Source organism: Panulirus ornatus, chromosome 22 (genome assembly GCF_036320965.1).
Source record: "Panulirus ornatus isolate Po-2019 chromosome 22, ASM3632096v1, whole genome shotgun sequence".
Lineage (NCBI taxonomy): Eukaryota > Metazoa > Arthropoda > Malacostraca > Decapoda > Palinuridae > Panulirus > Panulirus ornatus.
Window position 1 is genome coordinate 6,428,566 of NC_092245.1, and position 27,609 is coordinate 6,456,174.

At 39.8% G+C, this 27,609-nt stretch overlaps 1 protein-coding gene across 1 annotated transcript in view; it reads left to right on the plus strand.

The window, feature by feature from the left end:
- Positions 1–10,431: 10,431 nt before the first annotated feature.
- Positions 10,432–27,609, plus strand: part of LOC139756513 (tRNA (guanine-N(7)-)-methyltransferase) — a 92,804-nt gene continuing 75,626 nt past the window's right edge. Inside the window, exon 1 of the mRNA XM_071675971.1 lies at positions 10,432–11,199. Coding sequence (XP_071532072.1) covers positions 11,123–11,199 — 77 coding nt within the window. The 5' untranslated portion in view covers positions 10,432–11,122. The remainder of the gene's footprint in view (positions 11,200–27,609) is intronic.

Genomic DNA, 27,609 nt, shown 5'->3' on the forward strand with positions numbered 1-27,609 from the left:
GGAAGATACTCTGGATACATAGTATCTGCAGAGGAAGGTAGTCTGGATACATAATATCTGCAGAGGAAGATACTCTGGATACATAGTATCTGCAGAGGAAGATACTCTGGATACATAGTATCTGCAGAGGAAGATACTCTGGATACATAGTATCTGCAGAGGAAGATACTCTGGATACATAGTATCTGCAGAGGAAGATACTCTGGATACATAATATCTGCAGAAGAAGATACTCTGGATACATAGTATCTGCAGAGGAAGATACTCTGGATACATAGTATCTGCAGAGGAAGATACTCTGGATACATAATATCTGCAGAGGAAGGTAGTCTGGATACATAGTATCTGCAGAGGAAGATACTCTGGATACATAATATCTGCAGAGGAAGGTAGTCTGGATACATAGTATCTGCAGAGGAAGATACTCTGGATACATAGTATCTGCAGAGGAAGGTAGTCTGGATACATAATATCTGCAGAGGAAGATACTCTGGATATATAATATCTGCAGAGGAAGATACTCTGGATACATAGTATCTGCATAGGAAGGTAGTCTGGATACATAATATCTGCAGAGGAAGGAAGATACTCTGGATACATAGTATCTGCAGAGGAAGGAAGATACTCTGGATACATAGTATCTGCAGAGGAAGGTAGTCTGGATACATAATATCTGCAGAGGAAGATAGTCTGGATACATAATATCTGCAGAGGAAGGTAGTCTGGATACATAATATCTGCAGAGGAAGATACTCTGGATACATAGTATCTGCAGAGGAAGGTAGTCTGGATACATAATATCTGCAGAGGAAGGTAGTCTGGATACATAATATCTGCAGAGGAAGATACTCTGGATACATAGTATCTGCAGAGGAAGATACTCTGGATACATAATATCTGCAGAGAAAGGTAGTCTGGATACATATTATCTGCAGAGGAAGGTAGTCTGGATACATAATATCTGCAGAGGAAGGAGGGTAGTCTGGATACATAGTATCTGCAGAGGGAGGTAGTCTGGATACATAGTATCTGCAGAGGAAGGTAGTCTGGATACATAATATCTGCAGAGGAAGGTAGTCTGGATACATAATATCTGCAGAGGAAGATACTCTGGATACATAGTATCTGCAGAGGAAGGTAGTCTGGATACATAATATCTGCAGAGGAAGGAAGATACTCTGGATACATAGTATCTGCAGAGGAAGGAAGATACTCTGGATACATAGTATCTGCAGAGGAAGGTAGTCTGGATACATAATATCTGCAGAGGAAGGTAGTCTGGATACATAGTATCTGCAGAGGAAGGAAGATACTCTGGATACATAGTATCTGCAGAGGAAGGTAGTCTGGATACATAATATCTGCAGAGGAAGGTAGTCTGGATACATAATATCTGCAGAGGAAGGTAGTCTGGATGCATAATATCTGCAGAGGAAGGTAGTCTGGATACATAATAGCTTCAGAAGATAAGATAACGTGAAGGTAATAATGGTGGATGAAGATGATGAGAGGTGGACACTGGAGTTATGACACATATCAATAATGGTGTGTATCCGAGCTGCCTGGGAAGCCAACATTCCAGATGGAGATAATAAGGATGGAAGATCCTGCCAAACATCATGTTCAGTGATGATGTACACGGAGATGTATGATGTTACCAGGTCGGGACAATGGATGGCCACAAACCTTCACCATGAGTCATAGCGGCGCAATACACCGGGAGGTCCAGACTACACATATAATTGGTTCTGCCACAAACATAATGTGAGTGGAAGTCTTACATAACATGGAAGATACATCGCTACACACCAGGTGGCTGACTCACTCCTCACTCACGACATGGGCACAACTACATGATGAGTCAATACAAACTCATTTACTCATAAACATTGCTCATTCTTCCCCACCTCATTCCTGCCCACCTCATCCCTGCCCACCTCATTCCTGCCCACCTCATCCCTGCCCACCTCATTCCTGGTGTGTAGTGTAGACTCGTGTGTGGGTTGGACCAACACCGAGGCTGGTGCCTGACCATGGTGGCTGGACCATTACTGAACATGTAGTCATGCACTACCTGTACGTCTGGTCATGCACTACCTGTACGTCTGGTCATGCACTACCTGTACGTCTGGTTATGCACTGCCTGTACGTCTGGTCATGCACTGCCTGTACGTCTGGTCATGCACTACCTGTACGTCTGGTCATGCACTACCTGTACGTCTGGTCATGCACTACCTGTACGTCTGGTCATGCACTACCTGTACGTCTGGTCATGCACTACCTGTACGTCTGGTCATGCACTACCTGTACGTCTGGTCATGCACTACCTGTACGTCTGGTCATGACTGAGACCAGACCTGCAGGAGTGGCTGCAAGTCTGACCCGACCAAGGACGTGAACCTCAACATTGTGTGGGTTATCAACATGCAGGTACGAGCATGTGGGTTATCAACATGCAGGTACGAGCATGTGGGTTATCAACATGCAGGTACGAGCATGTGGGTTATCAACATGCAGGTACGAGCATGTGGGTTATCAACATGCAGGTACGAGCATGTGGGTTCTCAACATGCAGGTACGAGCATGTGGGTTATCAACATGCAGGTACGAGCATGTGGGTTATCAACATGCAGGTACGAGCATGTGGGTTATCAACATGCAGGTACGAGCATCTGGGTTATCAACATGCAGGTACGAGCATGTGGGTTATCAACATGCAGGTACGAGCATGTGGGTTATCAACATGCAGGTACGAGCATCTGGGTTATCAACATGCAGGTACGAGCATGTGGGGTATCAACATGCAGGTACGAGCATGTGGGTTATCAACATGCAGGTACGAGCATGTGGGTTATCAACATGCAGGTACGAGCATGTGGGTTATCAACATGCAGGTACGAGCATGTGGGTTATCAACATGCAGGTACGAGCATGTGGGTTATCAACGTGCAGGTACGAGCATGTGGGTTATCAACATGCAGGTACGAGCATGTGGGTTATCAACATGCAGGTACGAGCATATGGGTTATCAACATGCAGGTACGAGCATGTGGGTTATCAACATGCAGGTACGAGCATATGGGTTATCAACGTGCAGGTACGAGCATGTGGGTTATCAACATGCAGGTACGAGCATGTGGGTTATCAACATGCAGGTACGAGCATGTGGGTTATCAACATGCAGGTACGAGCATCTGGGTTATCAACATGCAGGTACGAGCATGTGGGTTATCAACATGCAGGTACGAGCATGTGGGTTATCAACATGCAGGTACGAGCATGTGGGTTATCAACATGCAGGTACGAGCATGTGGGTTATCAACATGCAGGTACGAGCATGTGGGTTATCAACATGCAGGTACGAGCATGTGGGTTATCAACATGCAGGTACGAGCATGTGGGTTATCAACATGCAGGTACGAGCATGTGGGTTATCAACATGCAGGTACGAGCATGTGGGTTATCAACATGCAGGTACGAGCATGTGGGTTATCAACATGCAGGTACGAGCATGTGGGTTATCAACATGCAGGTACGAGCATGTGGGTTATCAACATGCAGGTACGAGCATGTGGGTTATCAACATGCAGGTACGAGCATGTGGGTTATCAACATGCAGGTACGAGCATGTGGGTTATCAACATGCAGGTACGAGCATGTGGGTTATCAACATGCAGGTACGAGCATGTGGGTTATCAACATGCAGGTACGAGCATGTGGGTTATCAACATGCAGGTACGAGCATGTGGGTTATCAACATGCAGGTACGAGCATGTGGGTTATCAACATGCAGGTACGAGCATGTGGGTTATCAACATGCAGGTACGAGCATGTGGGTTATCAACATGCAGGTACGAGCATGTGGGTTATCAACATGCAGGTACGAGCATGTGGGTTATCAACATGCAGGTACGAGCATGTGGGTTATCAACATGCAGGTACGAGCATGTGGGTTATCAACATGCAGGTACGAGCATGTGGGTTATCAACATGCAGGTACGAGCATGTGGGTTATCAACATGCAGGTACGAGCATGTGGGTTATCAACATGCAGGTACGAGCATGTGGGTTATCAACATGCAGGTACGAGCATGTGGGTTATCAACATGCAGGTACGAGCATGTGGGTTATCAACATTCACGTACGAGCATGTGGGTTATCAACATGCAGGTACGAGCATGTGGGTTATCAACATGCAGGTACGAGCATGTGGGTTATCAACATGCAGGTACCGTACTTTATATGAACCCTCACAGTCATGTACTTTATATGAAACTTCACAACAATGTACTTTATATGAACCTTCACAACAATGTACTTTATATGAACCTTCACAACAATGTACTTTATATGAACCTTCACAACAATGTACTTTATATGAACCTTCACAACAATGTACTTTATATGAACCTTCACAACAATGTACTTTATATGAACCTTCACAACCATGTACTTTATATGAACCTTCACAACAATGTACTTTATATGAACCCTCACAACAATGTACTTTATATGAACCCTCAAAACAATGTACTTTATATGAACCTTCACAACAATGTACTTTATATGAACCTTCACAACAATGTACTTTATATGAACCTTCACAACAATGTACTTTATATGAACCTTCACAACCATGTACTTTATATGAACCCTCACAACCATGTACTTTGTATGAACCTTCACAACAATGTACTTTATATGAACCCTCACAACAATGTACTTTATATGAACCCTCACAACAATGTACTTTATATGAACCTTCACAATGTACTTTATATGAAACCTGACAACAATGTACTTTATATGAACCTTCACAACCATGTACTTTATATGAACCTTCACAACCATGTACTTTATATAAACCTTCACAACAATGTACTTTATATGAACCCTCACAACAATGTACTTTATATGAACCCTAAAAACAATGTACTTTATATGAACCTTCACAACAATGTACTTTATATGAACCTTCACAACCATGTACTTTATATGAACCTTCACAACAATGTACTTTATATGAACCCTCACAGCCATGTACATTATATGAACCTTCACAGCAATGTACTTTATATGAACCTTCACAACAATGTACTTTACATGAACCATCACAACAATTACTTTATATGAACCCTCACAGCCATGTACTTTATATGAACCCTCACAGCCATGGACCTTATATGAATCTTCACAACAATGTACTTTATACGAACCCTCACAACAATGTACTTTATATGAACCTTCACAACAATGTACTTTATATGAACCTTCACAACAATGTACTTTATATGAACCCTCACAGCCATGTACTTTATATGAAACCTCACAGCCATGTACTTTATATGAACCTTTACAACAATGTACTTTATATGAACCTTCACAACAATGTACTTTATATGAACCTTCACAACACTGTACTTTATATGAACCCTCACAACAATGTACTTTATATGAACCCTCACAGCCATGGACCTTATATGAACCTTCACAACAATGTACTTTAAATGAACCCTCACAACAATGTACTTTATATGAACCCTCACAACAATGTACTTTATATGAACCCTCACAGCCATGTACTTTATATGAACCCTCACAGCCATGTACTTTATATGAACCTTCACAACAATGTACTTTATATGAACCTTCACAACAATGTACTTTATATGAACCCTCACAACAATGTACTTTATATGAACCCTCACAACAATGTACTTTATATGAACCTTCACAACAATGTACTTTATATGAACCCTCACAGCCATGTACTTTATATGAAACCTCACAGCCATGTACTTTATATGAACCTTCACAACAATGTACTTTATATGAACCCTCACAACAATGTACTTTATATGAACCCTCACTGCCATGGACCTTATATGAACCCTCACAACAATGTACTTTATATGAACCTTCACAACCATGTACTTTGTATGAAACTTCACAACAATGTACTTTATATGAACCCTCACAGCCATGTACTTTATATGAATCCTCACAACAATGTACTTTATATGAACCTTCACAACAATGTACTTTATATGAACCCTCACAACAATGTACTTTATATGAACCCTCACAACAATGTACTTTATATGAACCCTCACAACAATGTACTTTATATGAACCTTCACAACAATGTACTTTATATGAACCCTCACAACAATGCACTTTATATGAACCCTCACTGCCATGGACCTTATATGAACCTTCACAACAATGTACTTTATATGAGCCCTCACAACAATGTACTTTATATGAACCCTCACAGCCATGTACTTTAAATGAACCCTCACAACAATGTACTTCATATGAACCTTCACAACAATGTACTTTATATAACCCTCACAACAATGCACTTTATATGAACCCTCACTGCCATGGACCTTATATGAACCTTCACAACAATGTACTTTATACGAACCCTCACAACAATGTACTTTATATGAACCCTCACAGCCATGTACTTTATATGAATCCTCACAGCCATGTACTTTATATGAACCTTCACAACAATGTACTTTATATGAACCTTCACAACAATGTACTTTAAATGAACCTTTACAACCATGTACTTTATATGAACCATCACAACAATGTACTTTATATGAACCCTCACAGTCATGTACTTTATATGAACCTTCACAACAATGTACTTTATATGAACCTTCACAACATTGTACTTTATATGAACCTTCACAACAATTTACTTTATATGAACCCTCACAACAATGTACTTTATATGAACCCTCACAGACATGTACTTTATATGAACCCTCACAGCCATGTACTTTATATGAATCCTCACAGCCATGTACTTTATATGAACCTTCACAACAATGTACTTTATATGAACCTTCACAACAATGTACTTTATATGAACCTTCACAACAATGTACTTTATATGAACCTTCACAACTATGCACTTTATATGAACCCTCACAACAATGTACTTTATATGAACCCTCACAGCCATGTACTTTACATGAACCTTCACAACAATGTACTTTATATGAACCTTCACAACAATGTACTTTATATGAACCTTCACAACAATGTACTTTATATGAACCCTCACAACAATGTACTTTATGTGAACCCTCACAGCCATGTACTTTATATGAACCCTCACAACCATGTACTTTATATGAAACTTCACAACAATGTACTTTATATGAACCCTCAAAACAATTTACTTTATATGAACCCTCACAGCCATTTTCTTTATATGAACCCTCACAGCCATGTACTTTATATGAACCTTCACAACAATGTACTTTATATGAAGCTTCACAACAATGTACTTTATATGAACCTTCACAATAATGTACTTTATATTAACCTTCACAACAATGTACTTTATATGAACCTTCACAACAATGTACTTTATATGAACCCTCACAACAATGTACTTTATATGAACCCTCTCAACCATGTACTTTATATGAACCTTCACAACAATGTACTTTATATGAACCCTCACAACCATGTACTTTATATGAACCTTCACAACAATGTACTTTATATGAACCTTCACAACAATGTACTTTATATGAACCTTCACAATAATGTACTTTATATGAACCTTCACAACAATGTACTTTATATGAACCTTCACAACAATGTACTTTATATGAACCTTCACAACAATGTACTTTATATGAACCTTCACAATAATGTACTTTATATGAACCTTCACAACAATGTACTTTATATGAACTCTCACAACCATGTACTTTATATGAACCCTCACAACCATGTACTTTATATGAACCTTCACAACAATGTACTTTATATGAACCCTCACAACAATGTACTTTATATGAACCTTCACAACAATGTACTTTATATGAACCCTCACAACCATGTACTTTATATGAACCCTCACAACCATGTACTTTATATGAACCTTCACAATGTACTTTATATGAACCCTCACAACCATGTACTTTATATGAACCCTCACAACCATGTACTTTATATGAACCTTCACAATGTACTTTATATGAACCCTCACAACAATGTACTTTATATGAACCTTCACAACAATGTACTTTATATGAACCCTCACAACCATGTACTTTATATGAACCCTCACAACCATGTACTTTATATGAACCTTCACAACAATGTACTTTATATGAACCCTCACAGCCATGTACTTTATATGAACCTTCACAATGTACTTTATATGAACCCTCACAACCATGTACTTTATATGAACCCTCACAACCATGTACTTTATATGAACCTTCACAATGTACTTTATATGAACCTTCACAACAATGTACTTTATTTCATTGTCATTTGGGAAGCAGTATTAGTGTCATGATCTTGTTTACTTCAGTAATGACATCATTGTGATCAGAGTAACACGTTCATGCGCGTGGGGCCTCACACAATAATTATGGTAGAAGGCAATAATGACAAAGTAAATGATAATAATTCTGAGCACATAGAGACATTAGATGTAGTTCTCATGTGTCTGTTGGTTTCTACTTTTCTTTTTGGCACAGGTCTGTGTTGATTAACCCCACACTTTCCATGATCTTCATATCCCTCCCCATAATGGCATTAAAACGAGAAAAATAACGTAAATAAATGATTAACCAGATAATTAACCTCCGATCTGTCGTTGTGGAGGTGACAGGCTACTGACTGACTGTATTGTACAATATTAGTAACAAACTCTGGGAATACAACCAATGAACCTGAGTCATGATCAAGTACTTGTAACTTGCTAACCTCACCTACAATCATCACAATATTAACGGTTATGTTTACTGCAATACCTGTCTAGTATCATTACTTATGTATTAAGGTTATACCCAGGCTGTGTGGCCGGCCACTCGCTGTGTAGTATGTTTGTTGAGATGTTGCTGTATGTTGTTAGTACATGTCCCCCACCTGGTGATCTGGACTGCAATATTAGGTGGAACATTTCACAAAACCTCTGTTGTTGTTGTAAGTCAAGTTTGGTCAGGTTTCTTGTGTTACTATCATTACCAGTGTATTACCTACATTATCCGTAGTCAACACATTACCCTGATATAATAGTATCATCTGTCATATATTTCAGTGAAACATAATAGGAACTAGTCCTGTGCAGGTATATCTGTAATGCAGGTCAAACTTAAGTTGGTTTATCCTGAAGTCAGGTTACATTGTGACCTTCTTTATGGCCAGATACATAAATCATTACGTTATGCCTTTATTTTCACACATTAAGTTTGCAAAAGTCATTCCCAAACCATAATTGGTGGTGACTCAAAACTAGAACTGTATAAACTGTTTCTTTGTCCCTTTATGTATATGGAAGTTGGAAGATGATTGTGGGTTGAGAATATATGAGCAGTACAGCAAGGCAACACCTTACACACACACACACACACACAACTCCACACACACACACAACACCTCACACACACACACACACACACACACCTCCACACACACACACACTCACCTCACACACACACACACACACACAAACCTCTCTCTCACACACACCTCCACACACACACAACACCTCACACACACACACACACACACACACCTCCACACACACACACACACACACACCTCACACACACACACAAACCTCTCTCTCACACACACCTCCACACACACACAACACCTCACACACACACACACACACACACCTCACACACACACACAAACCTCTCTCTCACACACACCTCCACACACACACAACACCTCACACACACACACACATACACACACACCTCACACACACACACCTCTCACACACACCTCCACACACACACACACACACCTCCACACACACACCTCTCACACACACCTCCACACACACACACACACACACACCTCACACACACACCTCTCACACACACCTCCACACACACACACACACAGACACAGTATTACAAGATTGGTTCCCTTGTGGCCGCCATGAGGGCACTGTGTGGGAATGTTAGTTATTAAGACATTTCTGGAAGTATTATGGTTAGTGTTTTCCCCTGAGGGAAATTGTGTTGTTTCCAGGCTAGAGAGAACCTCCTGAGGAATTGTCCCTACAAAACAATATCTCAAATGTATCTCAATAAAGATACAGTACTCAGATGTATCTTAATAAAGATACAGTATCTCAGATATATCTTGAAGATACAGTATCTGAGATGTATCTTAATAAAGATACAGTATCTGAGATGTATCTTAATAAAGATGCAGTATCTCAGATGTATCTCAGATGTATCTTAATACAGATGGATTTTAGATTATATAGATGTGGATAACCGGAAGTAAGACTTCCACATGATTTCCTACAGTTTAGATACACCAGCAGAGTCATGAGTCCACGTAGGAAGACTAACGTAACAAGTGAAACAAAAATCTGAAGACAACATGAAGGAAACTTGTTATCCAAGTGGGCCCAAGTACACTACATGGTGGCAGACATTTGCAGCCCATGTAACTCAGTCAGCGATGGTGGAACAATCATTTTTATTTTATTCCAGAATGAACCAGTAACATTGGGGTTGTCTAGATCACATGTAATATATAATTACTCTTATTCAGTTTCACAATTGGTTTCCTGATGATACATTGTGGCAGGGTTTAGTGAGGTTGGCAATATGACCATTCTCCGCCATGTGTGTGTGTGAGGTAGTGGCTTGTCCTGGTCCAGCTGGTGACGTCCAACGTGGTGGCTTGTCCTGGTCCAGCTGGTGACGTCCTACGTGGTGGCTCCTGGTCCAGCTGGTGACGTCCAACGTAGTGGCTTGTCCTGGTCCAGCTGGTGACGTCCTACGTGGTGGCTTGTCCTGGTCCAGCTGGTGACGTCCAACGTGGTGGCTTGTCCTGGTCCAGCTGGTGACGTCCAACGTGGTGGCTTGTCCTGGTCCAGCTGGTGACGTCCAACGTGGTGGCTCCTGGTCCAGCTGGTGACGTCCAACGTGGTGGCTTGTCCTGGTCCAGCTGGTGACGTCCTACGTGGTGCCTCCTGGTCCAGCTGGTGACGTCCTACGTGGTGCCTCCTGGTGCAGCTGGTGACGTCCTACGTGGTGCCTCCTGGTGCAGCTGGTGACGTCCTACGTGGTGCCTCCTGGTGCAGCTGGTGACATCCAACATTAAGATGCCTAAATTACCTCAGAAGAAATATTACAGACAGAGGGCTCACTCTAACCCCATAGCAGATCACAACTTTCAATAGTAAGAATAATTTGTATTTAGTCATAATATGTTGCATATGATAACTGCATTAGGAAGTGTGGGAGAACCACATTATTATTAACTCTAAAATCTAAGGTTTTGTTTTAATGTTAAGATTTACTGTGGAAAACAGGTTAAAGATGGGGAGGTGACTGGAATATTTACTTGATATTAACAATTTAACTATATAGTGGGAAGGGCTGGCCAATATATAGTGGGAAGGGCTGGTCAATATATAGTGGGAAGGGCTGGCCAATATATAGTGGGAAGGGCTGGTCAATATATAGTGGGAAGGGCTGGTAAACTTTGGTAATATGTTGTGTTGATCATGTGAAGTGGGGGAGAACCACAGGGAAGGTAATAGCATTAACATGTCAACTTCGGCCAGGGAATGTGAGTAATTGTAATGTTCATTATTAATGTCTTAACTAACAATGTGATGAAGGAGAGATGGAAGATGTTGCTCTCCATTGGGAAGCAGCGCCCTCAAAAAGCTTCTAGTGGATGTAAACTGAACAAGGTAAACATGGGACCAAAAGTCACATACTTTCTAAATATGAAAAAAATAGGAAAATATTAAATAATAAAGGAAGTTAGAATTAGTTTGTATAATGTCTATTAATTTCTAGACGATTCATCCAATCTACAATAACTTACGTTTTCCATGAACCTCGCAGCACTCTTTACTATGGTAATGTATATTGAAGTGTATCAGAAAAATGGCAGACTTTCAGTTTAGAGACACCACAGAAGTAATTAATAGATTTAGATAAAATACACATCAGTCTGCTTATACTAACTATGAGTGCTAAGGCTTTGGGAACATAATTTTGTGTTCGTATGGAAGGGGTCATGAAAATAGGGAAAAGATAAACGCAACACTCAATGTAATTCAATAATACCAGTGACAGCTACTTGTAGCCTCTCATAGTGGGTCACGATTTACCTCAATAATTATTGTAGTTGAAGTAGCCAAATGAATTATTTTTCTTCTGCCATGACAGTTGCAGGCAAGGTCAGCAGGAAACACCCAGCTAACAACATACCCAACACCTGCATGTATACGACTAAACATTCACATTTTTTGTGATGATATAATGAATACTGTAATTACAGGTTGATGAGAAAGGACATGTGAGATTCTGTTGATATTTAGGTGTTCCCATTTCTATCATGTATTTTCTTTATATCATCATATCCCTCCCCACTATCATTGTTTGTGATTATGGGATAAAGCATAGTATTACAGAGCATATTTTCCTAATCTAAATAATTTCTATTAAGGATATAAGGAGTTCATCAAAATACATTTCTTTTCAGAGTTATGAATTACTTCTGTGGTTTCAAAAAATGTAGGTATATGAGAAAAATGCTTTTGTTTATCCATATCACTTTCAGGTGCTACATGAAACATCAATTTGATTTTCATGCACTTCCATAGTATTTATATGGGAATGCTAGGTTAGATAATTTTCCAGTTTAGTTTTACATCAGTTAGCTTTGGAAAATGTTTAGTGATACTTTATATGGTTTATATAGTTTGCCCTCGTAAAAGAAGTACCTGTAGAAGGCTGATCTATCATATGTTTCATGATAGATATTAAATACCATTTATAGTAGTACAGAAGTATCAACATAACCATTAGAAACACCTAAATTTTATGGCAGCTATGATCAGTATTTGTGCTTTTTTATGTCGGAGGCTTCAGTCACAGACAAAAGTCCACACCACGGTAGAGCTTCATTTGAAATGTAGAGAGGATTACGAAAGGGAAAAAGAAGAGACAAGGGGAATTATTTATGAAGTTTGGAGGAAGTGAAAAACCTATCCGTAAAAATGTGCCAGGACATAGAAGTTTGGAAAGATATGAGATGGTAGAGAGTTCCAAAGCTTTGAGGTGATGCAGCAGCTTGCTGAGTATTACGTAGTCTAAATAGTGGTGGGGGTACACAAGCAGCCAGCTCTTGGGAGCAAAAGCCAAAGTAATATCTATAGACAAGGGAAAGTGAACCAACTTTGTGCCATAGGGCAAGAGGGTTAACTTTTGGATTTAGCCTAGGAGAGTTTATGTCGGACTGCTATAAACTCAACTCTGTCAAGTAAGTATGCAGAACTAGAACAATCCCATATATAAGAGCAATACTCCATACAAGCATGATTCAATCCTTTGCTTTTTTATAAAAAGAGCTTCAGAAGAAAAGAAATTTTGACATTCATACAGGATTTGCAGGTTCATGGAGACAGACTTACTGTTTCCATAATGTGGGGTTTCCAAGAAAGAGTGGATGTTATAGTAATACCAAGGATATTCAGCGAGTCAAGAGGTGGAATGACAAAACCATTAAAGCTGTGTCAAGACAAGATGCAGATTGAATGAGAGAAGAATGAGTAGTATTGAAGGATTTGGATGAATGCAGTGTTGAGCCATCAGCATAAGAGTGCATTTTGGTTGTTTGCAGAAGAGAGGAAATCATTGAAAAATGGAGAAAAAGTGTAGAGGACTGGACAGAACCTTGAAGTACACCACTGTTGTTTGAGAAAGGGACGATGCTGATCGATCAACAACCACAGAGATAGATTGGCCAGAGAGGAAGCTTGATATGAAGGAGCAAATTGAGGGAGGGAGGGAGGCCAAAAGAGGGAGCTGAGAAGTGAGACCCTGATGCCACTCCCTGTCAAAAGCTTTGGATTTGTCAAGGGCAACTACACAAGACTCTTAAAATCTTTCGGGGATGATGACCAGATATTAATAAGATAGGAAGGAATATCACTAGTAGACCTTGCCTTATGGAAATCATGGAGGAGACTGTGAGATTCAAGATGTCAAAGGATATTGGAGTTGAAGAGGGATTCAATAGGACGATAGATGAGGGGTCAGAATGCTCACCTTTGTTAGGGAGGGGATGTATGCTTCCGAGAAAAAGGAAAAGTTTTGGTTCTTAAAGAGAAATGGAGCAGATGAGCAAGCACAGGTGTAATTTCAGAGGCAAGCTCTTTCAGTGCATGGGATGGATGCCTTGCTTGTATCCAGATAGAGAAGCACTTTTCAGCCCAATAAGATATTATGGGGATGGACACAGGATTAGTAAGAGGAGCATCAGGGGGTGAAGGAATGTTAAAGTCATCCAAAGTGGAGGTAGAGGAGAAAAGGGAACCAAAGAAAGTTGCTTTGTCTATGGGAGAGACTAGTAATATTACTGTTGGAATGGAAAAGTGAAGGAAAGGTGGAGCAACAGAGGTTGTTTGAGATGCCCTTAGCCAGAGACCAGACCACTTTTCCTTTGTTTTACCTATTACTCTTCTACTGTGACATCCTCTCACCTGCAGGCTGAGATCCTCTACATCAGGGATTTCAGTATTCACCATAGAAAATGGTTGAATTGGTCCCATATGGGTTGTGGAGGGACTGAAGCCCTCATGTTCTCCATTCTGAATTATCTATAAGGCAAAGCATTTCTTTATATATAGGAAGTGCAGTAACTTCTCATCTACTGAGAGGTTTTTCAGTTTGTAGCTAAGCACATCTCTTAACAACTTTTGTCACTTTATCTTTCCTTCACTTTTATATTCTGATCGTACAGTAGCTATCTCTGCCATAGACAAAGCAATTCTCTTTGGTTCCCATTTCTGCTTTAACTCTACTTTGGATGACTCTAACATTCCTTCACCCTCTACTTTGGATGACTCTAACATTCCTTCACCCACTGATGCTCCTATTACTAATCCTATTCCCCTCCCTGTACTCTCTTTTCAGACTGTCCAAAAAGTGCTTTTCTCTCTGGACTCGAGTAAGGCTTATAATCCTATTGGCATCTATCCCTGTGTACTGAGGGAATGTGTCTCTGAACTTGCACCTGTGCTTGCTCATGTGTTCCATTTCTGTTGAAAACTAAAAGTTTTCCTTCTTCTTGGAAGCATGCAGTGGTACGCTCCATCCCTTAGAAGGAGACTGTTTTGACCCCTCTAAGTACTGTCGTATTGCTTTGACATCTACCGTTTCAAAGTCTTTGAATCTCTCCTCAACTCCCATATCCTTAGAAACCTCAAAAATCAGCCTTCTCTGTGATCACCAATTACATTAAGGCGAGATCCATTGGCAATATTTTTTCTTACCTCACTAATGTCTGGCCATCATTCCTGAAAGATTTTGGGGAGTCATGTGTAGTTGCCCTTGACATATCCAAAGATTTTGACAGGGTGTGGCATTGGGGTCTCGTTTCTAAGCTTCTCTCTTTGCTTTTCTCCCTCAGTTTCCTCCTCCATATCTAGCTTTCCCTCTGGCCAGTCTATCTCTGTGGTTGTTGATGGATCAGCCTCCCCTATTTTCTCCACCAACAGCAATGTCTCTCAAGGTTCTACCCTATCCCCTGCACTCTCTCCTTTTATCAGCGTTTTCCTCTTGCACATATAATCCACTGCACTCATACACTAACGACTCAACATTGCATTCATTCACATCTTTCAATTTTGCTCTTTCTTCTCTCACTTGATCTGCATCACGTCTTGACATAGCTTCCATAATAAACTCAGACTTGGACAGGCTATCTCAGTGGGGTAGATGAAATCTAGTTAAGTTTAATGCATCCAAGACCCAGTTTCTTCCCATCTCTATCAAAAACTCTTTGCAACTCTTTTCTCTCCTTTATTGTTCTTTACTTCCAGCTTTTGACTCAGTGAATATAATTGATATTACGGTAACGTCCACTCTTTTTGGAAATCCCATGTTACACAAATAGCTAAGCCTTCTTCTAAAAAACTGGAGGATTTGTTGAGATGTTGAAACTTCTTTTCTCATGAATAGTTACCCTGTTAATACGAAGGATTGATACTTCCTTGTATGGAGTACTGCTCTAGCATCTTGGGTGGTTCTAGTTCTGCATCCTTACTTGACAGAGTTGAGTCAAAAGCAGTCTAACTTATAAACTGTCCTAGGTTAGCATCCAAACTTGACGCTCTTGCCCTACACCACACTGTTGGTTCACTTTCCCTCTTCTAACGGTATTACTTTGGTTTTTGCTCCTAAGTGCTGGCTGCTTATGTGCCCCCATCACTTGGCATACCGCGCAATACTTGGCAAGCTGCTGTGTTAGATAATTACTTTGTGGCCTTCGGCAACTCAAGGGTGGGCCATTTTGATAACTGCTTCTTTCCCTACACAGTATTGCTTTGGAACTCTACCTTTTCATGTCTAACCCAATAACTATGACTTGGCACATTTTTAAAGACATGTTTTTCACTTCAAGAACTCATAAATACTTTCCCTTGTCTTTTCTTTTTCCTTTTCATTATTCTCTCTACATTTCAATGAAGGCCCATCCTTGATGTGAACTTATGTTTGTGACCGGAGACTTCAACTTAAAAAAAATGATGACCAATCAGTGGATGATGAGGAGGTTATCACATTATCTTTAAATAAAGGAATGCTTTACCTCATGGATAACTTATGGATAACATACTTGCAATGATTATGGGCAGTGATAAAAGCTGAATGGGAGTCAGAGATAGGAGACTTTTTATAAGCCTAATATTGCTGATCCCTTGCCTGAATGGCCTCAGAACAGGAACGGTTGAACCATGGATTGGAGGATGTATGGAGGAGGGTGGAAGTATTGGAAATGAAATGTTTGAGGACAGAAAAGGTAAGAGAGATGTGTGGTAGTGAAAAGAGTGGTTGAGAGAGCTGAAAAGGGACAGCAGAAATGGTTTAGACATATGAAGAGAATGAGTATGGAGAGGCTAACAAAGAGGGTAAACTTGTCAGAAGAGTAGGGGAAAAGGTGAAGGGGGACACCAAACTGAAGATGGAAGGATGGAGTGAAAAATGCTTTTGAGTGGTCAGGGCCAGAACATTCAGGAGGATGAAAGGCATGCGTGGGATGGATTGAATTGGACTGATGTCATATATGATGTCATTTACAGGAGATGATGTGCTCTTAATGGACTGAACTAGGGCATGTGCAGCAGCCTGGGGAACCATAGAATTGTCTTTGGGGCTTGGTTGTGATTAGCTATTTGTACTCCACAGGGACAGAGTTTTACACTCATGGGGCCCTGTCTCTTGTAACACTCCACTATCATACAATCTCTTAAACTTATGTAAGCTCTCTGCATTAACCATGACTTCAGTCAGTCTGTTTCATTCATCCACTTCTCTTTTACCATAGAAGTACTTCTTTACATCCATACTAACAAATTTATTACTTAATTTCATGTCATGCCCTCTGGTTGCTCTATCCCTATATCTCTCAAAGAACTGCCCATTGTCCACCTCGATGATTTCTTTTAAAAACTTACAGGTTGTGCGCCAGTCATTCCTCAGTCTTTTCTCTTACAAGGTGGGTAAATTTGAAGCCTCTAGCCTTTCTAGCTTAGTTCTCTCAATTTCAGTACCATCTAGCTCTGTGTTTTTTAGGACCTCTGGTTGTTCTGTTGCTATATCTCTTCACTATATCTCTGTCTACTTCATCGATACCTTTTTAAAAACTTAAAAGTTGTGACCAGGTCACCTTTTTGTCTTATCTCCTCCAGGGTTGGTAAATTTAAAGCCTTTAGCCTTTCCCTGTAGTATAGCTCTCTTAATTCTACTACCATTGTTGTTGCTCTCCTCTGGACTTCTCTGTGAGCTCTGATATTAATGATAATGTGTGTGGATGTAACCAAGATGAGAAAAAAGGAAAGATAGGTAGTATGTTTGAGGAAAGGAACCTGGATGTTTTGGCTGTGAGTGAAACGAAGCTCAAGGGTAAAGGGGAAGAGTGGTTTGGGAATGTCTTGGGAGTAAAGTCAGGGGTTAGTGAGAGGACAAGAGCAAGGGAAGGAGTAGTACTACTCCTGAAACAGGAGTGGTGGGAGTATGTGATAGAGTGTAAGAAAGTAAATTCTAGATTGATATGGGTAAAACTGAAAGTTGATGGAGAGGGATGGGTGATTATTGGTGCATATGCACCTGGGCATGAGAAGAAAGATCATGAGAGGCAAGTGTTTTGGGAGCAGCCGAATGAGTGTGTTAGTGGTTTTGATGCACAAGACCGGGTTATAGTGATGGGTGATTTGAATGCAAAGGTGAGTAATGTGGCAGTTGAGGGAATAATTGGTATACATGGGGTGTTCAGTGTTGTGAATGGAAATGGTGAAGAGCTTGTAGATTTATGTGCTGAAAAAGGACTGGTGATTGGGAATACCTGGTTTAAAAAGCGAGATATACATAAGTATACGTATGTAAGTAGGAGAGATGGCCAGAGAGCGTTATTGGATTACGTGTTAATTGATAGGCGTGCGAAAGAGAGACTTTTGGATGTTAATGTGCTGAGAGGTGCAACTGGAGGGATGTCTGATCATTATCTTGTGGAGGCGAAGGTGAAGATTTGTAGGGGTTTTCAGAAAAGAAGAGAGAATGTTGGGGTGAAGATAGTGTTGAGAATAAGTGAGCTTGGGAAGGAGACTTGTGTGAGGAGGTACCAGGAGAGACTGAGTACAGAATGGAAAAAGGTGAGAACAAAGGAGGTAAGGGGAGTGGGGGAGGAATGGGATGTATTTAGGGAAGCAGTGATGGCTTGCGCAAAAGATGCTTGTGGCGGGAGAAGCGTGGGAGGTGGGTTGATTAGAAAGGGTACTGAGTGGTGGGATGAAGAAGTAAGATTATTAGTGAAAGAGAAGAGAGAGGCATTTGGACAATTTTTGCAGGGAAAAAATGCAAATGAGTGGGAGATGTATAAAAGAAAGAGGCAGGAGGTCAAGAGAAAGATGCAAAAGGTGAAAAAGAGGGCAAATGAGAGTTGGGGTGAGAGAGTATCATTAAATTTTAGGGAGAATAAAAAGATGTTTTGGAAGGAGGTAAATAAAGTGCGTAAGACAAGGGAGCAAATGGGAACTTCAGTTAAGGGGGCTAATGGGGAGGTGATAACAAGTAGTGGTGATGTGAGAAGGAGATGGAGTGAGTATTTTGAAGGTTTGTTGAATGTGTTTGATGATAGAGTGGCAGATGTAGGGTGTTTTGGTCGAGGTGGTGTGCAATGTGAGAGTGTTAGGGAAAATGATTTGGTAAACAGAGAAGAGGTAGTAAAAGCTTTGCGGAAGATGAAAGCCAGCAAGGCAGCAGGTTTGGATGGTATTGCAGTGGAATTTATTAAAAGAGGGTTAACTGTATTATTGACTGGTTGGTAAGGTTATTTAATGTATGTATGATTCATGGTGAGGTGCCTGAGGATTGGCGGAATGCTTGCATAATGCCATTGTACAAAGGCAAAGGGGATAAGAGTGAGTGCTCAAATTACAGAGGTATAAGTTTGTTGAGTGTTCCTGGTAAATTATATGGGAGGGTATTGATTGAGAGGATGAAGGCATATAGAGAGCATCAGATTGGGGAAGAGCAGTGTGGTTTCAGAAGTGGTAGAGGTTGTGTGGATCAGGTTTTTGCTTTGAAGAATGTATGTGAGAACTACTGAGAAAAGCAAATGGATTTGTATGTAGCATTTATGGATCTGGAGAAGGTATATGATAGAGTTGATAGAGATGCTCTGTGGAAGATATTGAGAATATATGGTGTGGGAGGCAAGTTGTTAGAAGCAGTGAAAAGTTTTTATCGAGGATATAAGGCATGTGTACGTGTAGGAAGGGAGGAAAGTGATTGGTTCTCAGTGAATGTAGGTTTGCGGCAGGAGTGTGTGATGTCTCCATGGTTGTTTAATTTGTTTATGGATGGGGTTGTTAGGGAGGTGAATGCAAGAGTTTTGGAAAGAGGGGCAAGTATGCAGTCTGTTGTGTATGAGAGAGCTTGGGAAGTGAGTCAGTTGTTGTTCGCTGATGATACAGCGCTGGTGGCTGAATCATGTGAGAAACTGCAGAAGCTGGTGACTGAGTTTGGTAAAGTGTGTGAAAGAAGAAAGTTAAGAGTTAATGTGAATAAGAGCAAGGTTATTAGGTACAGTAGGGTTGAGGGTCAAGTCAACTGGGAGGTAAGTTTGAATGGAGAAAAACTGGAGGAAGTAAAGTGTTTTAGATATTTGGGAGTGGATCTGACAGCGGATGGAACCATGGAAGCGGAAGTGAATCATATGGTGGGGGAGGGGGCAAAAATTCTGGGAGCCTTGAAGAATGTTTGGAAGTCGAGAACATTATCTCGTAAAGCAAAAATGGGTATGTTTGAAGGAATAGTGGTTCCAACAATGTTGTATGGCTGCGAGGTGTGGGCTATGGATAGAGTTGAGTGTAGGAGGGTGGATGTGCTGGAAATGAGATGTTTGAGGACAATATGTGGTGTGAGGTGGTTTTATCAAGTAAGTAATGTAAGGGTAAGAGAGATGTGTGGAAATAAAAAGAGTGTGGTTGAGAGAGCAGAAGAGGGTGTTTTGAAATGGTTTGGTCACATGGAGAGAATGAGTGAGGAAAGATTGACCAAGAGGATATATGTGTCGGAGGTGGAGGGAACGAGGAGAAGTGGGAGACCAAATTGGAGGTGGAAAGATGGAGTGAAAAAGATTTTGAGTGATCGGGGCCTAAACATGCAGGAGGATGAAAGGCGTGCAAGGAATAGAGTGAATTGGAACGATGTGGTATACCGGGGTCAACGTGCTGTCAATGGAATGAACCAGGGCATGTGAGGCGGCTTGGGTAAACCATGGAAAGTTCTGTGGGGCCTGGATGTGGAAAGGGAGCTGTGGTTTCAGTGCATTATTACATGACAGCTAGAGACTGAGTGTGAATGAATGGGGCCTTTGTTGTCTTTTCCTAGCGCTACCTCGCACACATGAGGGGGGGGATGGGGTTGTTATTCCATGTGTGGCAAGGTGGCGATGGGAATAAATAAAGGCAGACAATATGAATTATGTACATGTGTATATATGTATATGTCTGTGTGTGTATATATATGTGTACATTGAGATGTATGGGTATGTATATTTGCATGTGTGGACGTGTATGTATATACATATGTATGTGGGTGGGTTGGGCCATTCTTTCGTCTGTTGCCTTGCGCTACCTCGCTAATGCGGGAGACAGCGACAAAGCAAAATAAATAAAAAATATACTTTATTGCTTACAGATAATTTTTCTTGTGCTCCTCCATATATGAGAAAGGAACAGGCATCTAGAGGATAAAAAATTACACAAGAATACACAATAAACATAAAGATATTCATAACATATACTCTTAGCATCCAGTCTGATACCACACATTCATAGTACAAATAAAGCACACAGTTGAAATCAACCATAGAATCATAATCACATCAGAAGGTCACTTGTGGTACAGATTTCAGTACATATTATAATTTATTTGAACACTGGATGGAACAAATGATCTGTCTTTTAATGTGTTGTTCAACTTGTTACTGATCTTAATTTTTAATTACATGGCATCATTTCATAATATGGATATAATGGGTGGTCGTGATTATTCTGTATAACATTGCTTCTTTGAAAAAAGCTTTTTTGTACAGATCTAGTGATAATTTTTAGGTTATCATAACCATTTATGGTTTTACATAGTTTCTTCTTAGGTTCCATACTACTGTTTCCATACAGCAGCTTAGGGCAAAAGACAATAGAGACTGAACAATGCTTGATTTTACTACTTTTAATTTATTCAGTTTCCTGACAAAAACATTCTGAAGTTTGCCTTTATATAAACTTGTTCAGTGTGAGGAAAAACTTAAGTTTTTATCACTAGTGATACCTAAGTATATATATTCTTGAGTGTTTTCAAAACATACTGAGTTTACAGCCAAGGTTTGCTGTACTTCTGATGCACTGAAATCAATAACCATTTCTTTGGTTTTGCTAACATTGAGATCCAGAAAGTTATTATTACACCATTTAGTGAAATTGACCTCTTCTTGTCTACACAAATTCATTATTTTTACAAAGGGAGATTAAGGTAGTATTATCTGCATATATAAAAAGTGATGGCTTGTGCAAAAGATGCATGTGGCATGAGAAAGGTGGGATGTGGGCAGATTAGAAAGGGTAGTGAACGGTGGGATGAAGGAGTAAGATTGTTAGTGAAAGAGAATAGAGAGGCATTTAGACAATTTTTGCAGGGAAGTAGTGCAAATGACTGAGAGATGCATAAAAGAAGGGCAGGAGGTCAAGAGAAAGGTGCAAGAGATGAAAAAGAGAGCAAATGAGACTTGGGGTGAGAGAGTATCATTAAAGTTTAGGGAGAATAAAAAGATGTTTTGGAAGGAGGTAAATGAAGTGCATAAGACAAGAGAACAAATGGGAACATTGGTGAAGGGGGCAAATGGGAAGGTAATAACAAGTAATGATGAAGTGAGAAGATGGAGTGAATATTTTGAGGGTTTGTTGAATGTGTTTGATGATATAGTGGCAGATATAGGTTGTTTTGGTGAGGGTGGTGTGCAAACTGAGAGGGTCAGGGAGAATGGTTTGGTGAACAGAGAAGAGGTAGTGAAAGCTTTGTGGAAGATGAAAGCTGGCAAGGCGGCAGGTTTGGATGGTATTGCACTGCAATTTATCAAGAAAGGGGGCGACTGTGTTGTGATTGGATGGTAAGAATACTTATGATGTATGTATGGGTCATGGTAAAGTGCCTGAGGATTGGTGGAATGCATGGATAGTGCCAATGTGCAAAGGCAAAGGGGATAAAGTGAGTATTCAAATTACAGAGGCATAGATTTGTTGAGTATTCCTGGGAAATTATATGGGAGGGTATTGATTGAGAGTTTGAAAGCATGTACAGAGCATCATACTGGGGAAGAGCAGTGTGGTTTCAGAAGTGGTAGAGGATGTTTGGATCAGGTGTTTGCTTTGAAGAATGTATGTGAGAAATACATAGAAAAACAGATGGTTTTGTATGTAGCATTTTTGGGTCAGGAGAAGGCATGTGGTAGGGTTGATAGAGATGCTTTGTGGAAGGTTTTGAATGTTTATGGTTTGGGAGGTAAGTTGCTATAAGCAGAGAAAGGTTTTTACCAAGGATGTAAGGCATGTGTATGAGTAGGAAGAGAGGAAAGTGATTGGTTCTCAGTGAATGTCGGTTTGTGGCAGGGATGTGTGATGTCTCAATGGTTGTTTAATTTGTATATGGATGGGGTTGTTAGGGAGGTGAATGAAAGAGTTTTGGAGAGAGGGGCAAGTATGCGGTCTGTTGTGGATGAGAGGGCTTGGGAAGTGAGTCAGTTGTTATTTGCTGATGATAAGTCGGCTGATTTGGGTGAGAAACTGCAGAAGTTGGTGACTGGATTTGATAAAGTGTGTGAAAGAAGAAAGTTGAGAGTAAATGTGAATAAGAGCAAGGTTATTAGGTTCAGTAGGGTTGAGGGACAAGTTAATTTGGAGGTAAGTTTGAATGGAGAAAAACTGGAGGAAGTGAAGTGTTTTAGATATCTGGGAGTGGACTTAGCAGCAGATGAACCATGGAAGTGGAAGTGAGTCACAGGGTGGGGGAGAGAGCGAAGGTTCTGGGAGTGTTGAAGAATGTGTGGAAGATGAGAACATTATCTTGGAGAGCAAAAATGGGTATGTTTGAAGGAATAGTGGTTCTAACAATGTTATATGGTTGAGAGGCATTGGCTATAGATAGGGTTGTGTGGAAGAGGATGGATGTGTTGGAAATTAAATGTTTGAGGACAATATGTGGTGTGAGGTGGATTGACCAAGTAAGTAATGAAAGGGTAAGAGAGATGTGTGGTAATAAAAAGAAAGTGGTTGAAAGAGCAGAAGAGGGTGTGTTGAAATGGTTTGGAAACATGGAAAGAATGAGTGAGGAAAGATTGACAGAGAGGATATATGTGTCAGAGTTGGAGGGAAGAAGTGGGAGACCAAATTGGAGGTTGAAGGATGGAGTGAAAAAGATTTTGAGCAATCAGGTCCTGAAGATACTGGAGGGTGAAAGGCATGCAAGGAATAGAGTGAATTGGAATGATGTGGTATAGTGGGGTCAATGTGCTGTCAGTGGAGTGAACCAGGGCATGTGAAGCATCTGGAGTAAACCATGGAAAGGTCTGTGGGGCCTGGGTGTGGAAAGGGAGCTGTGGTTTTGGTGCATTACACATGACAGATAGAGACTGAGTGTGAATGAAGGTGGCCTTTTTTGCCTGTTCCTGGCACTGCTTCGCTGGAGGGAGGATGGTATTTCATGTGTGGTGGGGTGGCGATGGAAATGGATGAATGCAACAAATATGGATGTGTACTTGTGTATATATGTATATGTCTGTGTATGTATATGTATGTAGACGATGAAATGTATATGAATGTATATGTGCTTGTGTGGACGTTCATGTATATACATGTGTCTGTGGGAGGGTTGTGCCATTCCTTGTCTGTCTCCTTGTGCTTCCTCGCTGACACAGGAGACGGCGATTAAGTATAATGCATAAATGAATAATAAAAAGCATATAAGACTCATGCATACATTTGCAATCACTTGTATAAAGAGTGAACAATAGTAGTGATAACACAAACTTAGGGGGCACCTGTGTCTGTTATTGACAGATTTGAATATTTACCCATACATTTCACAAATTGAGGTCTACACGAGAAAATCAAGCATTCACAAAACAAGATATGTGTTGACGTTCATAGAAATAAGTTTTTGCATCAGTATTTAGAGCTGGATAGTGTTAAATACACTTTAGAAGTCAACAAACATAATCTCTGCAAAGTGTTTAGAATTACCCTTTTCCAGAAATTTGAGTACAAAATCAATAAGGGATAGTGCAGCATCTTCAACTCATCTTTTTTTCTCTTTATGCAAATTGTGAGACATCCATCTGGTATTTAACAGGATCATACAAAATTTTTTTTTGACATGTTTCAAAAATTTCATTGCAATGCATTTTAAAACTTTGATGACTGATTTTTGGAAGAGGTACAATTTGTGATGTTTTCCAAAATAATAGTGCACTGTACTGATCCAGAGACATTAGAATATTTTACATACAGTTGACGCCAGTTGTACCTTCCAAAGAGATATAACTTTTGCACTTATTTTATAGGGACCAGCAGCTTTACTACACTTAACTCTCTTTGGTTCTATTATATGCTCATCCTTTTTTTGTTTTAAGGAATTCAGATATGACATTTCAGTCTAACAAAAAGTCATGTATATCAAATCTACAATAGAAGTTGTTTAATTCATTACAATGATTTCTAATATTTTGTACATCTGGAGTTACTACCTTTTACATCTAGAGTTACCACCTTTTGTGAAATGCCAATAATTTTTTGAAGACCATTCCAAACTGGGTTTGTATTCATACCTAAACAAATGTTTCACCTTGTCTGTATTTCTTTTCTTTTTTCTTTTTTTTTTACTTGAGATGACCATATCATCAACCTTCTTCTGGATAACTTTTGAATTTGCTCTGTCATTACAAGCCACACTTTCTTTTCATTCAGCAGTAGTTTAAGATCTTTGTTTCTTTTTCATTCAATAGTTGTTTTAGATCTGTAGATACCCTTGGATTATTATTTTGATAACTTTACCGTCTTAGTTTGCACAGTAATATCAGGATGGAAAGAAATATATGAATTTAAAACATCATTTTGATTGATTCTAGATTTTCATTGTATAGTATATTCTAGTCAGTCAGTTCCATGCATTCCTTAAGAGTTTCACTGACATCATTCCTTATCTGAACTGTTTTAAAGTTAGGTTTACTTGTTTTTAATTTTTGTCTCTAAATAGGTATTAACAAACATATATCATGATCAGATATGCCAGATGGCTTATAATTTTTAGACACATCCATGTTTAATGTTGCAGTAAAAGTGATCAAAAAAATTATTGCCTCTGTTAGCAAAATTAACATGCCATTGTTAATGATCAGTATAGTTTTTAGAATAAGAATTGTTAAAATCTCCCATTATAATTTTGAGTGCATCAGGCAAGCTAATTTCAACTTTGCACACAGCATCATAAAAAGACTAGCTGCATTTCTAACATTCACATTAGGTAGATATATATGCAATTATCAAAACTTTTTTGTTAAATTCTATTGGAAGTTAATAGCATTGTTATTGCACAGCCTCTCAACTACAGAGATATCCTTACACCATCTGATGATATAAGCACATTCACCACTCCCAATGTTTTTTCTTGATCCTGGTGTCCTATCACCCTTAATTAGGTATAGTCTTAGTTATGAAGCAAATACAGAGATTGTTAAAATGATGTACTTTGCTTTTAAAATGATGTACTTAGCTTATATGAAGTCTCCAATAGATTACCATGCACCAGCTTTGGTCCTTCTTAACAGCAAAGGTATCAACAGATTTTAAAAAATGTGAAATGAAACCTTAAGAATCATACTTGGTTGCCTGAAGACCACTAAAGTACTCAACATACAGGCAGAACTTGGTTATCTTAGTAGTGAAGACAGAATACTTGTAGTCAGTCTTATGATATGGCTGAAACATATGAGTGGTGATTTTGATAGTGTTGTCTCTAAAGAATTGTTAAACCATGTATGCCATGACATAAGCGAATCTGAATGGATCCAATTAACAGCCAACCACATGATAATGTTTGGAGTACATAATTTTGCAGATAACTCCCTTTTAACTTTCTAAAAGGGGAAACAGAAGAAGGGGTCACAGGGATTGCTCATCCTCCTTGAAGACTCAGATTGGGGTGTCTAAATGGGTGTGGATGTAACCAAGATGAGAAAAAAATGAGAGATATGTATGAGGAAAGGAACCTGGATGTTTTGGCTCTGAGTGAAATGAAGCTCAGGGTAAAGGGGAAGAGTGGTTTGGGAATGTCTTGGGAAAAAAGTCAGGTTTGGTGAGAGGACAAGAGCAAAGGAAGGAGTAGCACTAGTCCTGAAGCAGGAGCTGTGGGAGTATGTGATAGTGTAAGAAAGTAAACTCTAGATTGATATGGGTAAAACTGAAAGTGGATGGAGAGAGATGGGTGATTCTTGGTGCCTATGCACCTGGGCATGAGAAGAAAGATCATGAGACACAAGTGTTTTAGGGAGCAGCTTAGTGAGTGTGTTAGCAGCTTTGATGCAGGAGACCGGGATATAGTGATAGGTGATTTGAATGCAAAGGTGAGTAATGTCACAGTTAAGGGTATAATTGGTATACATGGGGTGTTCAGTGGTGTAAATGGAAATGGTGAAGAGCTTGTAGATTTCTGTGCTGAAAAAGGACTGGTGATTGGGAATACCTGGTTTAAAAACAGAGATATACATAAGTATACATATGTAAGTACGAGAGATGGCTAGTGAGCATTATTGGATTGAAAGAGAGACTTTTGGATGTTACTGTGCTGAGAGGTGCAACTGGAGGGATGCCTGATCGTTATCTTGTGGAGGCAAAGGTGAAGATTTATAGAGGTTTTCAGAAAAGAAGAGTGAATGTTGGGGTGAAGAGAGTGGTGAGAGTAAGTGAGCTTGGGAAGGAGACTTGTGTGAGGAAGTACCAGGAGAGATTGAATGCAGGAT